The sequence below is a fragment of the Halichoerus grypus genome, chromosome 1, assembly GCF_964656455.1.
Source record: "Halichoerus grypus chromosome 1, mHalGry1.hap1.1, whole genome shotgun sequence".
Classification (NCBI taxonomy): Eukaryota; Metazoa; Chordata; class Mammalia; order Carnivora; family Phocidae; genus Halichoerus; species Halichoerus grypus.
This window is the reverse complement of record NC_135712.1, coordinates 27718497-27736143: the sequence shown is the minus strand read 5'-3', so window position 1 is coordinate 27736143 and position 17647 is coordinate 27718497. Positions and strand designations below refer to the sequence as shown.

The 17647-nt window shown below is 33.7% G+C and overlaps 1 protein-coding gene across 5 annotated transcripts in view; it reads left to right on the top strand.

The window, feature by feature from the left end:
* Positions 1 to 8093, top strand: part of USP25 (ubiquitin specific peptidase 25) — a 129209-nt gene extending 121116 nt beyond the window's left edge. For all 5 annotated transcript variants that reach the window (XM_036108964.2, XM_078057520.1, XM_078057598.1 and 2 more), the window contains 4 exons: positions 1764 to 1843; positions 5790 to 5913; positions 6974 to 7169; positions 7484 to 8093. In XM_036108964.2, coding sequence (XP_035964857.1) covers positions 1764 to 1843; positions 5790 to 5913; positions 6974 to 7169; positions 7484 to 7656 — 573 coding nt within the window. In that variant the 3' untranslated portion in view covers positions 7657 to 8093. The remainder of the gene's footprint in view (positions 1 to 1763; positions 1844 to 5789; positions 5914 to 6973; positions 7170 to 7483) is intronic.
* Positions 8094 to 17647: the final 9554 nt, after the last annotated feature.

The window sequence follows — 17647 nt, the reverse complement described above, 5'->3', positions numbered from 1 at the left end:
CTCCTTTTGGCCCTTCCCCTGCTCATGCTCACTCTCTCTCAAATAAATAAATGTTTAAAAAAAGAATAAGATGCCATTTTACCCCAGAGTAGTTTATTGATTCTGTGCAGTCCCTATCAAACTTCTAGCAAGTTGTGTGATGGAGCTTGATAAGCTGATTTCAAAAATTTTATGAGGGGTGCCTGGTTGGCTCAGTATAGCATGCAACTCTTGATCTCGGCGTCATGAGTTTGAGCCCCACGTTGGGTATAGAGATTACGTAAATAGAACTTTAAAAAAATTTTTATGAAATGCAAACATCTCAGTCTAGCTCAGACATTCTTGAAGAACAAGGTAGGAAAGCTTATTCTACTAGAAATCAAGAGATACCATTCTTAACCCTTATGTTTTATAATAATAATAGCATAAGGGTAGGTAATTTAGAACAATATAGCAGAATGAAAATCTGAGAACATATGCACAAATAAATGTACACATGATGTACACATGCCAGAGATGACAAGCAAGTGGGTTACTCGCTCTGTTTGTTCCTAAGATTCAAGTTGCATGGGACTTGATTTTTAGTTATGATTTGACTTTGCATTCTCTCTCCAGGGTTGCTTCATCTGATTGGATCCAACATATTTTTGTTCTGAACACTCCTCATATTCTAACTGCAGAGCCATTAAGTCTTAAACGTATTTCCATGACATGTTTTTGGATTCTCTGTGTCCTGCATATCTTTATCTTGCTCTGAGTCACGACTCAGCAAACCTTGGCCAACAGTCCAAATCCAGCCCACCACCAGTTTTTATAAAACAGTTTTATCGGAACACAACTATTTGTTTATATATTGTGTATGAATGTTTTTACACTACAGTCACAGAGTTGAATAGTGAAAATAGAGACTGCAAGACCTGCAAAGCCTAAAACACTTACTGGCTAGGTCTTTACAGAAAAAGCTTACTCAGAACTTCTCAGGCAATTCTAATGACAGTAGAGTGGCAATTTGAATACTTTCCCAGAGAAGCTAACTTTAATTATTTATTAAATCCTGTATTGAATTTAGTTATGGTTTTCCTTGAAACAGTTTTTTTTTTTTTTTTCAAATAAGTTAAAGAGAAATCGTGATTTTGTTTTCTAGCTAGAGGGTGTCAATTCTGAATTGTTGAGTCCTATTACATGCCCAATAATTAGGTTTTGGAGGGAGAGGCAGTTGAAATGTGACATGCTTCTGTTCTTCTCACCATATCTCAGATGAGTAAACTATTCAGCTACCATATATAAAATAAAATTTAACATAAATTTCCAAAATTAAAAGTTAAATAAATTTATTATAACATTTTTCTTTTAGTTCCTTAACGTTCTTCATCAAATAATAGTCTTCAGTATTGATTCTGTTAGAGTAGTAACTTCATTTACCTCCTACATCTAATGTGATGTACATCTATAATAATATTTTAATAATATACCTTTATGCCAAAGAATTTTTGAGAGACAGAAAACATGGTAGATTATCTTGCCTTTGTATTTCTCTTAGGGTCAATCATTATTTAATTCCTCATTAATTTCTAATAATTTCTACATGTATTATTATACTAATAAAGTAATCTTGTGTATCAAAAATGAAAGTCTTGACTTAGGTCTAGTTTATCTTAATTTTGAATTCTTTGGTTCTATTAATTTGAATAGTTGTCAGAACAATGTATTAACTTTATGAACAGTTTTCATTGTGGTTTTAATATCCTACTCTGCATTCTTTTAAAATTTTTTTTTACCTACAGGAGTGGCATAAGGATTATAGGAGATTCAGGGAAACAACCATGTATCTCATAATTGGGCTAGAAAATTTTCAAAAAGAAAGGTAAGGCAGAGTGGTCAAATATTATTTTTTGTACTTAATTCTATTCAGATATGACCGCATCTATAGAAAATATTTTATTCACAATATATATTTTTGATAAACTTTTAATTTTATAAGTTTTAGATTTACAGAGAAATTGTATAGTTAGTATAGAGAGTTCCTGTATATATAACCCATATATTTTTTGTTTTCAATTAAATCTGTAAGGTTGGCATTAGTTAAGTCTTTGTTTTTATCAGCTCTCAAATACTACAGTTGAAGTTTAGGATGGAATAGGATTAGATTGAAGCCTAGAAGTTTGCTGGGGACCAAAGAAACTGGTACCCCAACACAGGGAATTCTTTGTATTCCCTAACATTTGCCTTCAGTCTCCAGACATTTTCATATTCCGAGTCTAATCTTGACTTCAGTCTGAGATAGTGTTTCTAATCTCTTTGTCCAAAATTCCAGTTACTATAAAAAATAACACTGTAAAGAATTGATAACTTGTCTTCTAAGAATTGTGACTGCAAACACATTTTAGATCATTTTTCATGTAAATTACAGATGGTTTTAAAGGAATTGCTACTTATTAAACTATAATATTATTTACTTTTAAATGTTATTAAGAAGAAAAGATGGTTATTGATTTATTTACTTACACATTATTCACTAGTTTGCATTTACATGTTATCCACATATTTCTTAATTCATATTCTTTAACATGAATGTACTTGACTAATGATTTTTTTTAGAAAGTGCTATATTTTAAATATTCTCTAATAGTGCATTCAAGTAAAAGGGTTATTGAATTCCCTCTTTTCTTTCTTTTCTTGTTTTGTATGAAGTATAGGAAACCTCCGCTGAGATGTTAATGCAATTTTGTTTTTAAATGACAACGCAGGCTATTACTTCTAGAGCCGGGCAGGCCATCCTGGTTGCCACCAGCCACATGTGACAATTTAAATTTAAATATTTTAAAACTAAAAGTTCAGTTTCTCAGTCCTACTAGCCGCATCTTGAATGTTGAGTAGCCACTTGTGGCTGGTGGCTCCGGCATTGGCTAGTGCAGACACAGCACTCCCTGCAGAAGGTTCTGTCGGATCGCGCTGCTCCGTTTATGGGACAGTGCACAGTCCCATCCCTTTACACTTAACCAAAATTTTAGAAGTTACCCAGAATTAAAAAATAATGTTAATACTTGAATATACATTATTAAAGTCCTAGTCTTTGTGTAATTTATTTATTTTAATTTAAATTGTGTTAACATACAGTGCAATGTTGGTTTCTGGAGTAGAATTCAGTGATTCATCACTTACATACAGCACCTGGTGCTCATCACAAATACTGTGTAATTTATAAGATAATTCACTTTGGTCACTGAAATAGAAAAGTATTTTGATTAGTAGCTCCGTTTTATGAGTTATTTTATTTCGGTCAGAGTTTTATTTCTTTAATAGGAATATTCAAGTTCACTTTAGGATACCTTAAGATTAATATTTCTGAGAAAAATAGTAATGTGATCTTATAATTGAACAGAGTATCTAAGATCAATAAGGCATTTCCATTTTATAGATAAACTGTGTTTACTTACACATGTCTCCAGAGAGATGCAATAACTTTTTCAAGGTCACATAGTTAACTAGGGAGAAAAAGTGAAATAGAGATCTTTATTCTTGTAAAATTTAATGAAATCAGGTAAGTACAAGAAGTATTTATTTTTCTCACTCAACGAGAATTAAAAAGATGAAACTGTCACTTTCTTGCTCTCTGCATTTACTTCTATATTAGCTTTTCTTAGTTAACATTTGTTAAAGGACTTTGAGATATAACTTGGAAGTATGTTTTAATTTCATAATTTGCTTATTCTCAAATATATACTTACTCAGAAAGTGAATATTCTGATGTAGCAAATGTTATTGAATTGGAAAGGTCAACTAGAAAATTAGTAATGGTGACAAATAATATTTATGGAATATCATAAAAAGAAATGTTAATTTTATACTTTAAATATAGCAATTACCACAGCTAACAGGTTAGAAAATATTACCGGAAGTTCTGTCCAACTTTTTTTTTTAAATAAAAATATACGGGGCGCCTGGGTGGCTCAGTCGTTAAGCATCTGCCTTCGACTCAGCTCATGATCCCAGGGTCCTGGGATCGAGCCCCGCATCGGGCTCCCCGCTCCGCGGGAAGCCTGCTTCTCCCTCTCCCCCTCCCCCTGCTTGTGTTCCCTCTCTCGCTGGGTCTCTCTCTGTCAAATAAATAAATAAAATCTTAAAATAAAATAAAATAAAAACAAAGCACTTGAAAGCCTTGAATGAAATATTGATTGATAGTCCATTGTCAAGTCTGAGAGTAGTGAAGTGAAATCATGTTTTTAGGAACCCTAATTTTACAATAGTATAAATGAGGATAAAGAATCTACAGGCTACATGGTCTTGTTTTATTTTAAAATAAGAATGTGGTACCTGCACTGCTGAGTCTTACTCTGATTTGTTTGAAGATACGTTTGTAGGCACTTTAGAGGTTGTTGATAAAATATGGAAATTGTGTACTTCAGTAAAAAATTGGAACAAGGTCATGGTTTCAGAGCTATAGAGAGGTGACTCAGGTCTTGAAGGCCAGATATGAATGTCAATCAGGGAGACTTTCAAATAGGAAACTTAATGGCTATAAAAGAAAAGGTAGATGTGCCAGCAGACTACCTCAATTTAGTGGTGTAAAACATTTAATATTATTATCACTCCCTTCTTTTTTTCTTTCATAAGTAAAACAGGTCTCTAGCTGAGGTTATGTTTATATTATTTCAAAATAAAATTCCATATTCGTAAGTTTTCTCAAAAACAAATTCCTGGGAGAAGCCTTTTCAAAAAACTATATGAAATAACTTATTTTTTATGAAATAGTTTCAGGTGTGTAATTTGAGTTGTCATTAATTTCAGTTCTACATTTAATATTGAAGTATAGAATTGATTTATATTTGAGCACGTGAAATTGAATAATAAACAGTAAAACTCAGTGTAACCTAGAGTTTTAAAAGTGTTTCTTTATAGTAGTTCACCTTTTAGGGTGTTACATTTTTCTGAATTAATCCATAAGAAGGTATGTTACGATTAGAAAAACTCACAAAGGAGATAGCTTATATTGTTCATATTTCAGTTATACAAATATATAGCTGTATTTATTTCCTGCAGCATATTGAGAGAGGATAATTATTTTAGAGGCAAATAGAATACTCAAACATTTTTACCCTCCTCCCTTTTTAAAACCTAGTTTGAACTTCATAACCTCTAGGCTTACATTAATGTAACATATTAATATTACTTACAGCAAATATAAGAGACCTAACTGCCAGCTTTTATGTTAGTATGCGCTGTTTTTGTTTGTATCCCACTAGAGTTTTCAGATTTAGAAGGATTCTTTTCCCTTTCTACTTCCCCTGGGTCTCCTTTGGATATTCTGCCCTCTACCAATTACATTTTTCTCAATGATAAGAACTGTGCCTACACATAGAAAAAACCTGAATGGTCACTGAGTGAAACAAATGATGTTTGTGATAAAGAAACAGAGTAACCTGATCCTTCCTTCAAACAAAAATGACATTATGTTGTTAAAAAAGTAGATTCTGGGCTTTCATATCAGTCTTAATTTTGACTCTAAATGGAAGACATGAGGTAAACAATTACCAAAGAAGACTGGAACTATCTAAATTCAGCAATTACGGGCTTTTCCTTCCCAGTCTTTTCTTAATTCCTAGTTCCATTTTTTTGTCTTTATGACATAACTGTATAACTGGTTTCATATATGGTGTTCTCAGGCTTATAGTACATCAGATGATTTTTTTTTGGTAATGTTCTGAATAATCAAAAACATAAATGTATACTTAAAGTATTTTATAATTGTAGTTGACTTTTTTTTTTCAAAGATGAAATACTAATACTATGTGTTTCTTTTAATTTTTAAGTTATATAGATTCCTTGCTGTTCCTTATCTGTGCTTATCAGAATAACAAGGAACTCTTGTCCAAAGGCCCAAACAGAGGACATGATGAAGAATTGATATCACATTATAGAAGAGAATGTTTACTAGTAAGTTGAATATACATAGGTCGTGTTTGCTTTATCATTTTGTCTTATATTGAACACATTTTCCAGACTCATGTGTAAGTGATTGACTATAAATTCTGATGGGGAAAGCGTCATGATGATGTCTATAATCTGGGTTTAATCCCTGAAGATGTGAGAATGCACTCCATTCTTTATTATCCCTTCTTCTTTATTGGTCCTAAATATTGCAGGTGATAAACCAGAAATGTTCTTAAAATAGGATCAAAATAATTACATTTTTATATTTAAATTTTTTCATCATTCTGCCATTCCCTTTTTTGGTGAGAGAAGAGGTGCTGCATAGAGCATGAGGAATTGCTATTCCAGAAAAATAATAGATTTTTTTGAGTTTTTATATATAGTATATTTGGTATACATAATGTCAAAAGATTCATTATAATACAGTATCCTTTTTTCTCACCTAGTCATTGGTAGTTTTTGTTCCTCAATATTTTTACTATCCATGTGTAGAAATACTACTATAAAAAAATACTAATCACTAAGTTGTGATTTTTTTCCTATACAGAATACACACACATGCACAAAAGTATTCAAGAATGTATGATTTTTGAACTTATATAAGTTACATGGTTTAAGTGTACTTTAAACAACTTTAAGTAGGTGTACTGGTAAAATGTTTTCTTTCAGTAGAACTACATAGTATAAGCTAATTGTAGTCTTTAGTATGTCTTTAAAATTTTCGAATGAGAATATTAGGAGGTTGTGATCTTACTATTTTTCTCTCAGCTGCTTTTATTGCATTTTAGTGTATTTTAAAACTCGAAGCGTTAGTGGTTTGTATCCATGGAGGATAGTTCTTAATTTGGCCAGTTTCAAAAGGTTTTTGTTTTTTGTTGTTATTGTATACATAGCTTTTTCTAAGAGACTTCATGCTAGAATAGATTGAGATTGTTTTTCCCGGTTGCAATTTGTTCTAATATTGTTTTGTAAACATACTTATTATGTTGTTTTTGGTATTAACACAGTATTTTTATTTAATTAAAGAAAAGAAAACTCTTTTTCTTTTCCTCATTGCATTAAGAAATTAAATGAGCAAGCAGCAGAACTGTTTGAATCTGGAGAGGATCGAGAAGTAAACAATGGTCTGATTATCATGAATGAGTTTATTGTCCCATTTTTGCCCTTGTTATTGGTGGATGAAATGGAAGAGAAAGATATACTTGCTGTGGAAGACATGAGAAATCGATGGTGTTCCTATCTTGGACAAGAAATGGAATGTAAGTTTAACCACTGCTAGTGGGCACCTCAGTTGTTGGGATTAAGCGCGGTTAGAATTAGATGTTATTCATTTTTATCATTTTTTATATTCTGTAATATTTTTACATTCACATCACTTTTTTTCCTTATTTACAAACCAAGTTGTGCACATTGCCTTGCCATTTATATTTTACCTCTCTCCACCAAATGGTAATTATTTTGCATATTTTGAAATGAAACATCAATTGACCACTCTAAATTAATAAATCTTGTTAAAGATGATAATTTCATTCCCTCTCTATCTTTAGCTACATGTAATTGTTTGTATTTTCAGCAAACCTCCAAGAGAAGCTGACAGATTTTCTGCCAAAACTGCTCGATTGTTCTACTGAGATTAAAGGTTTCCATGAGCCACCGAAGTTACCTTCATATTCCACACATGAACTCTGTGAGCGGTTTGCCCGAATCATGTTGTCCCTCAGTCGAACTCCTGCTGATGGAAGATGAACTGCACACACTTTCCCTAAACACACTGTATAAACTTTTTTTAGTTCTTAACCCTTGCCTTCCTGTCACAGGGTTTGCTTGTTGCTGCTATAGTTTTTAACTTTTTTATTTTAATAACTGCAAAAGACAAAATGACTCTGCAGACTTTACCCAGACTGCAAACAATAAAGCTGAGAATCGCATGGCGCTCAGACTTTGTTTTAACCAGAACTGATGTATAATTACAAATCTGATTGATTTCATTATGGCAAAACCATGCTTTTGCCACCTTCCTGTTACAGTATTACGTTTGCTTTTCTCTCTTCTTTATCTACAGCTTTCCATTCAGTCTGGATCCTTCCACGACTACAGCCATTTAAGTGTTCAGCACTGTGTACGATACATAATACTTGGTAGCTTGTAAATGAAATTAAAGAATAAAGTTTTATTTATGGCTACCTACGTGTTTGTAAGCAGGTATATTGTATATTAGTGTATCATTTTAGTTATATATAAGTGAATTTTGTCTGGGGATTGTGTAAGATCGGATGAATAGATGAATAGATTAATACAAACTTTTAATTTTTCTCTGTTAGCACATTGGAAATTTACTAAGTATTTGACACTTAAATATATCTGTATTTTTGACTAAGTTGTTAAACTCAGTATGGCACCTAAACCTGTTTTGAATTCAAATCAGGTTTTCACTGAAGTGAGCAGCTGATATTTAAGTCAACCACACTGAAACTTAACTTTTTCTTAGATTAACCTTTTATTTTTTTATGTATTTACAAATAATATAGCAAGGTGATTATTTCAAGAGATACCAGAAAAAAGAACTTGAATAAGGGCTATTTAATAGTGAAACTTATAAAAAATCTGTATATGTATATACACACACATACACACACATTCTTCATAATAGAGGACAATGTTTTGCATTATATAATCATTCTATTTTTGTAAATTGTATACCACTTTAATTGAAAATGTTCTCTACTAATCAATGCTGTGAAATGAAGTTGATATTGTTGAACTAGAAATTACGAATATCTTTCCCTGCTTTTATTTTCCTCCTTTTCAAAAAGAAAAAGCTGTAGAACATTTTGTAGATGGAACTGCTGTTTAAGATTAATGAAGTCATATTGTGAATGAAAATCAATGCTTTAAAGGTAATCATGTTACCAATAACCTATTTTTGAATTTATAAAAATTTCTTTATAAATGATACTTTGTTAGCATAGTAAAATATATCATTATACTATGTGTATGTTTGTTATAGCGTCGCCAAAACTTAGAACTCTCTATAAGTGCCTCTCATAAAAGATCCTGGACAGAGTAGGAAGAAGAAGATATTAAGCCATTATATAATGTTCCCTCTCAAGGTATCAATGCACTACTGAGGTATTAATGACAAGGACTTGGTACTGTTTCTTTTGTAAGGTTAGATTTTGCACATTGGAGCTATCAAAATGTGTTTTGGTTTAGATTTTAAATTCTCTACTGAGCAGTAGTAGTATTTTACATTGGTTTTCAGGTCCTGTGCAAAGTTTTAAAACTCCATATGCATCATCAAAGCATTTGTAAAGTATCTTCAGTATTACATGATATTTTACCGTAATGGTAAAGTTGATTGTGTTTATGTATATAATTGACCACTGAGACACAAGTGCTCAAACACCATATGGAAATCACTCCCTTCACAAGGCACATCCAGGGAATCATGCGGCTTGTGCTGAAGGTAAGTATTATTATTGTATTTCATTTTCTACTTAAAAGCCAGTTGATTCATTCCTATTAATGAACCTGAGTACTTATTTCAAAAAGTGACCTTTTTTGAAGACCTGGGGAAACAACTTGTTTTTATATCAATAAGTTTCAATCTGGTCTAAACTTAGAACCACGGTACTAGATAAAACGGTCAGTAGCATTTTATGCACCTTAAATTGATGCTGTTTAACTTCCATTTACTACTGATCCCTTGTTTGTTGGAAGCTTTTCAGTATTTCCTTCAGTTGCAATTTCAAGGAAGTAACTAAAAATTTGTTTTCTTAGTTTTAGATTTATTGAGACTAAGGTGGATTTTCTCCTCCTATACCTAATTCTCCAGAGTTCAGTGTCTTTGTTTATGATTCAGAGTTGTTGACTTCTGCCTCTGAATCCTACTGCCATCCCCAAAAAGTACAGTCACTCAGATGCTTGCGGGCAGTGAGTAGGGATACCCTTGTGTAATCATTTTTTTAAAATTTATTGTACATCATTAAGCAGATTAAATATCATTTGTGCCCATGATAACTTCATCCAAAGTATGTATATTACTCTCAGGGCTGCCATAACAAAGTACTACAAACTCGGTGGGTGGCTTATGGAACAAATCTATCTTCTCAGAGTTCTGGAGGCTAGAAGTGTAGTGTGTGGGCAGGTGTAGTTTCCCCCGAGGCCTCTCTCCCTCGGCTTAGAGACAACAGCCTTCTTGCTGTGTCCTCACGTGGACACCAGTCATAGGGGGTGAGGACCCCACCCTTACGACCTCATTCAGTCTTTTTTAAAAGTCCTATCTCCAAATACAGTTACATTGGGGGGAGCGGCTTCAACATAAGATTTGGGGGCTGGGTAACACAATTCAGTCCACAGTGTGTGACAGCCTAATTTATGTACCTCCTTACCAGACACAAAAGTATGATAGTCTCTTCCCTTTAGCCTCAGGATTACAATGCAAGTATCTATAGTTCTGCTCTTCTATCTGCTCTGTTGTCTTCTTTTACTTTCACTGTATTCTAAAAACTAAAGTTACAGCAGACCAAATTAAGAATTGCTCACAATACATTCACGTAATCAGTATCAGTTCAGTGTGTTTTCATTGAACAGATATTTACTGATTGAATGAAATAGTCTATGTTGATCTGCCCTTGTTTATGTGGGTTTTCTTTTTTTGTTTTTGTTTTTCCATCAGTTCCACTTTGTACCATGGATCTGTTTCTATTTTGCTAGTGTTTTTATTTTTACCTACTCCACTTCCCTTTTCCATCCCCCTTTCCACCCCCAGCACGGAGGTAACTATTGTTAACCACTGTGGCCACATATTTTTCCATGTTTGGGTAATGTTATGCAGTGTATACACAAAAGTGTTGGGTTTTGGTGGGGGGGGGGGGAAGCAGAAAAGGAAAGGGTCATCTATTTTATGCATCCTTTCTTCTCACTCCTGTACTTTCTGGCCTTCAGTTCTTTCTTTCTCTAATGAGCTTTGATAGAAGTGACAGTAATCAAATAATAATAAAAACTACGACACTAATAATAAAAGTAAATGAATCATGATTGAGGGAACTATATACACAGTTGAATACACACATACATACACATTGGAATTTCGAGTATCCTTATTCATTCTATGCACAGGTTTTCTCAGTGGCTATTTCAAACCACTACCATCCTCCACCTCCTATTCAATGCCAGCTCCAATAAAACAGGATGATTTTTCCTTTGCCTTACCAAGAAAATGGGACCATTGGGTATGATACCCTTCACCTTTAACCTCCATACCCATACATTTATAGTTAGTTAACCAAGATGTAATAGGGGATTGATATTACTGATAACCCACTGTTATGAAGAAAATATAAAATCAAATGTGTAAAATGAACTTACACATTAAAAGTTAAAAGTACATCCATTATTTGGGGGACATATTTGCTCTTCTGTAGAATTCAAAAAGCTTATTTTTTGTCTTATACCAGCCCAAAGCCTGTAAAACCTCAGTTTGTCCTTTAGCAAATGGTTCTCACTTTTTCAATAATCTAGAGCTAGGCAAGTATTCTTAACCCTGGTTCTGCATCAAAAGCACATGAGGAGTGTTCTTTAAAAAAGGTGTGTAAGTCCTATCTATTATGTGGATTCTTAAAAGACTTTTTAAAGTGAGAACTAGTTTGAAACCATTTGGTAGGTGTTCCTCCAACTTTAATTTTTCTAAGAATCAACTCTGCCCTTGCCCTGAGAGACTAATTGAGCCTGGCTAAAGCAGGATGGAAAAATTTGCTTTTTGCATTCTTGTATGTCATATGAAAAGGCAAGGATTTACATTTGCTGATGGCCCCCTCAGCTATGGAGCATGCCCATTTTAGTATGTGCTCTAGCCAACCAAAGCTATGCTCAAATGCTTCTCAGTTCCAACTTACTGAACTTCTCTCTCTTTCCTGAGTGGTCAAGAGTGCAGGCTCTAGAACCAGACTGCCTAGTCTGCATCCTGGGTCAGCTGTTTACTTGACCAGCTATTACTCTTGGACTTTTCTGTGCCTTTTTGTATTTCTTCATCTATAAAATGGGATTGTAGTATAACTTACCTTATAGGACTCTTAAAAGTTTAAATGGGTTTCTATATATAAAATTCTTGGAAAATGTCTGCCACATAGTAAGTGTTCAATAATTGTCAGCCTTTTATAATTTGTTGCTATTGTTTACTCCTGATTTTCAGAATCTGCCTTCCTGAGACAGGCTTCTTTGGGCTACTCTCATTCCTACCTGCATTCCCTGTCATTTCTTTTTTTTCCTACTCCTTAAATATGAGTGTCAAGGATCTGTACTTGGCTCCCTTCTAACTTCACCTTTTCTGGATGGTTGCGTCTACTAGTTTGTCGTCTTACTGCCTGCGTGCTGATGATTCACAAGTCTGTGTCTCTAATTTCTAACCAAACCAACCTCATGCGTTTCAGACCCATATATGTTGCCAATGGTCTGGTCAATATACAGACTTGGATATTTCATAGGCACTTCAAGCTTTGCACATCGACTAACTTCATCGCTTCTTCCCAAACCTAATTCTCTTGTATTCCCTTGGTGAATGATACAACAATCCAGACTTGGGGAATTATTCTCAATTCTACTTTTATTTCCATTGGTTACCAAGTGTCAACAGGTCAAAATTGCTAATACGTTGCTCATGCATTTCTTCACTAGTACTGTTGATGAGATCTCTCATCTCTTAATTTGGACAATTAGATTTGTTCCTGAATGGCCCTCTGTCAGTTCTTTGTTTTAGTTGAAATACAGTTGATATACTGGCCTCTTTGTCACTGATCTTGCCCCTATAGTCCATCTTCAACACTGTTGGCAGAATAACCTTTCAAAGAGGTTTTACATTTTTGTCTTCCATTGCTGGACAGAACTCCTTTAGAGAGAGATAATATCCTGGTTTTGTAACCTCAGCATCTGTTAAATTATCTGGCAACTTAATAGAAGTGTAGTCTTACAGATTCTCTGGCCTTCTAGCCAGCCATCTTTGACCTCCATTGTTCGATATGATAACCACTAGCCACATGTGGCTATTTAAATTTAAACCAAATAAAGTTAAAATTACTTAGACATACTAGCCGCATTGCAAATGCTCAATAGACGCATGAGATTCCTGGCAACACACTGGATAACATGTTTTAGAACATTTCCATTACCACAGAAAGTTCTATTGGACAGAGCTGCCGAAGACCCTTGGTGATATGGACATTTTCCTTTACTGACAACATGAGAACTTTCAGGTACCATTAAAGTGCTAACCTGAGCAAACCAGTCCTTAGCATTTATGTCTTTTTATCTTGATCCTGCCATTAATCACGTTAGTGTATCTGCTCTTTAGCTAGCGCCTCTCGCAGCATGTGTCTGTCAGGAGAGCCCACGGTAGGTATTTCAACAAAGGAGATGTGGTAGAGGCATAGACGACAATCCGGATATCCTAACTGCAGGAGGTAGCCACTATTCCTAGGGGCGAGGAAACAAAAGGGGGAAAAGTTGGGGTTGCCAGAACCTTGGAGCTCCTAAATAGGAGTCCGCATGGACTTGGTGCATAAACTTCTGAGACGGTTCACCTACCTGCTCTTGCTACTTCTGAGGGATGCAGTGAAGATAGTTCTAGACCTGAAAATAGTTGAAGACTGGAATCAACTGACATTAGGTCAACACTGGTAGGATTGGCAAGCAAAGACAAAATAAATCTTGTTTTCCTCTTCCTACCTTCCACCTTCTCTCTAGTACTTACTGGCAGGATCTAAATGGAATGCAGCAGTCAAGGGGGTCAGGAAAATGCAGTTTGTGGAGTCCCAGCCCCAGCATCACAGAGCAAAGGATAGAAGGGTGGAATTGGAGCTGAGGGACAATAGGTAAAGAACATATTAGTTTCCTCTTAAGAATTCCTTTTTACCCAAAGATGTTAATCCCTAAAATGCTAAATATTCAGGAATGTATTTGTAGACTATCTCTGGGACCTCAAGAGTAAATGCACTAGTTCTAATTGAAATCATGTTGCTCTTTTCTATCAAAGGAAACCTTTTAATGATCCATTTGTGCTTTATTTTTAAAATCAGTAGCAGAAAGAATTCACTCACAACCGTTCATTCATTCACATATATATTTTTTTCTTCCTTTTTTTTGCATGCGTGCCACATACCACACAATCTACCAGGTGTACATACATAAGACAAACTTAGTAAGACGAAAGTAATAATCCACCCAAATCCATCTACCTGAAGTTAGACACTTTTCACATTTTTATGTTAATCCTTCTGCACATTTTCTGTGTATGTGCACATGTACACACACACACACAACTATAATTCAATGATTTTCATAAACAATTTATAATGTAGACATTTTCAAGGAAGTGTGTATAGATCTGTCTTACTGCTCTACAGCATTTGATTATAAGGAAAACGAACTATAACTTATTCATGGACATACAATGTAGGCTGCTACTTACATCTATGTGCATACTAATATTGTTTTCATGCCTTTTGTCTTTCCAGTAAATTTCTTGTATAATTTCTGAGTTACTGAGTATCCATGTTTAAAATTTTGAGCTAAATTGTCAAACGAACCTTCACCAAAACTATCTGATTATACTGCCACCACTAGAGCATGGGAGTCTGTTTCCACAGGTTCAACAAAGAATATTGCCAGTTTTTAGTAGTTTTCAGTAACAAACAAAAGTTTATTGTATTATTTTTTTTTATTTTTAGTGAGAGTGAATATATTTTAATATGTTAACAGCTGTTTGTATTGTGTGTAGTTAACTGCTTACACTTTGCACTTTTATGGGGGTTGTTCATGTCTGAATTTACAGTAGCTTATATTAGGAATCATTCTTTATTATGCACATTGCAAAAATTTTCCTTCTGTCATTTATTTTAAGCTTGCTTATAATATTACTGTTTTATGACTTTTTATTTTTATGTAATCAAATCTGTTGACCTGCTTTATAGTTTCTGCCTTTGATATTCTGTCTACAAAGAATTTTCCCTGTCCAAGATTATGAAAATACTCATCCATGTTTTCTTCTGATATTTTTAGGATTTTATTTTTTATGTCAGCTCCAAGTGCAGGTGGAAATTATATTAATTTAAGGAGTGAGGTAAAGATTCATAAATTTCTGCCAAGATTATCTAGTTGTCTAATACTATTTATAAAATAATTCCTCTTTTCCCTTACTGATTTAAAATGTAATATCCACTAGAAAATAAATTTTTATATTTGATATTTATAAACACTCTACTCAGTTCCATTTATGTTTTTGTTTATTCAACTGTCATTACTAATTTAATCACTGTTGTTTTAACATTGATTTGAAATATTTGTTTTATAACTAATAAACATTTTCCTATCTAATACATCAAGTGTTACTCCCCGGCACATACACCCTTAATACTAATTTTTTCCCAGAATTCTCTTTACTCTGACAGATAAATTTTAGAATTATTTAATCTTACTTCAAATAAAACTCCTATTGGCATTTTGATTGTAATTACTTTGGCCTACCTAGATTGGCATATAGAGAAATCATAGTTCCTTCACAATATTGAATCTCACTATCCAAAAAGAATATTGTCTGTCCTTTTATTAGGTTCATAGGTTCCTCAGTTGGAATTCTAAAATTATTTTCATTTGTCTTTAATTGTAGGTATCTAAATGTGTTTTAATGTTTTTATGGTGCTTATGAATGAGCTTCTCTTTACAACTTAAAAAAGTTTTCTAATTGAATACTATTGGAATGGAATTGCAGCTCTCAACCTTTTTGTCTTAGGACCTCTTCACACTTGAAAATTATTGAAGACCTAAAAGAGCTGTTGTTTGAGCATGTTATATCTTATTGATATTTACCATATTAGAATTGAAATGGTAAAAAATGGATAATATCAATTTTACAACGAGAAAATATCAACATAACATTGATGTTAACAAAAATAATATATTTTCTAGAACTACCCTAAGACCCAGCAATTGCACTGCTGGGTATTTATCCAAAGCATACAAACAGTGATTTGAAGGGGTATCTGCACCCTAATGTTCATGACAGCAATGTCCACAATAGCCAAAATATGGAAAGCGCCCAGATGTCCATCAACAGATGAATGTAAAGAGGTGTGGTGTGTGTATTTATATATATATATATATATATATATATAGAGAGAGAGAGAGAGAGAGAGAGAGATAGCCATCAAAAGAATGAAATCTTACCTTTGCAACGATGTGGATGGAACTAGAGGGTATTATGCTAAGTGAAATAATTCAAAGAAAGAAAGACAATTATATGATTTCACTCATGGAATTTAAGAAACAAAACAGGTGAGCATAGGGGAAGGGAAGGAAAAATAAACGAGATGAAATCAGAGGGAGACAAACCATAAGAGACTCTTAACTGTAGGAAACAAACTGAGGGTTGCTGGAGGGGAGGTGGGTGGGGGGTTGGGATAACTAGGTAATGGGCATTAAGGAGGGCATGTGATGTAATGAGCACTGGCTGTTATATGCAACTGATGAATGACTAAACTCTACCTCTGAAACTAATAAAACACTATGTTAATTAATTTTAAATATAATTTAAATATATATATATATTTTTTAAATGAAAAATAGCTAGATTTTTGCCTGGTCTTTCTTTTGGAGGCTGGTGTGCTTAAATCATAAGCCTGAGTCTTGAAATAAAGTACTAATTATAATAGCCCCCACACCTTATAATTAAAAAAATTAATGGTGTGCTCACACTTCCATAAAACACATAGAATTAAAACTTGGAGGAAGGGAGGGAAAAATAAAATGACATAATCCGAGGGGGAGACAAACCGTAAGGGACTCCTAACCATAGGAAACAAACTGAGGGTTGCTGGAGGGGAGGGGGTTGGAGGGATGAGGTAACAGGGTGATGGGCATTAAGGAGGCCATGTGATGTAATGAGCATTGGGTGTTATACGCAACTGATGAATCACTGAACTCTACCTCTGAAAATAATAATATACTATATGTTAATTGAATTTAAATTAAAAAAATTTTATTGTGTCAGATTAAAAAAAAACTCGGACTAGAGAACATTAAAATTGATTTTAAAAATAGGAATCATTTTTCAAAGAAGTCTTTTCATTTCTTTGAAAAATAAAAATTGTCCAAGTTTAACAGTTTGGAACTTCAGTAGTCCTGGAAATTTCAATAAGACAACTGCCCTGCTTGGGTTGCGTTTCTTTACCTCATATTTTGAAAGTGTCTCCAAGAAAAAAGCTTACCTACTGCTCTCAATTACTGCAACCCTGTACTGTCCATTGTCCAAACACTGAAAAGAGTTGCTTCATATATTTCTATCCAGTTATGGTTATTGATGACAAGAAAGTTATTCTGTTGTCAGCTGTTCCATGATGGCTAAATCACAGAAGCCTATAAATCTTTGAGAAGATAGCATAGAGAGGAATATTGTTAAGTTCTTGGAATAACAATGAGTTTCTTAATGGAAAAAGAAACATGAAGGAAATTTTTGATAAATTTAATCACATTAAATTAAGGATTGTCCCTCAAAAGATTCCCTAAGGTGAATAAAAAGACATGGCAATGTAGTGGGGGAGGATATTTGCAATGTGGAAGATGACAATGCAGTAATAAAATGATGTAAAGAGTAGACTTATGGCTTGGGGAAGATAAATATGACATACTTTCTGAAATGTTCCCAGATGTTTATCATTAAAAAACCAACAAAGATTGCTAAGAAAAA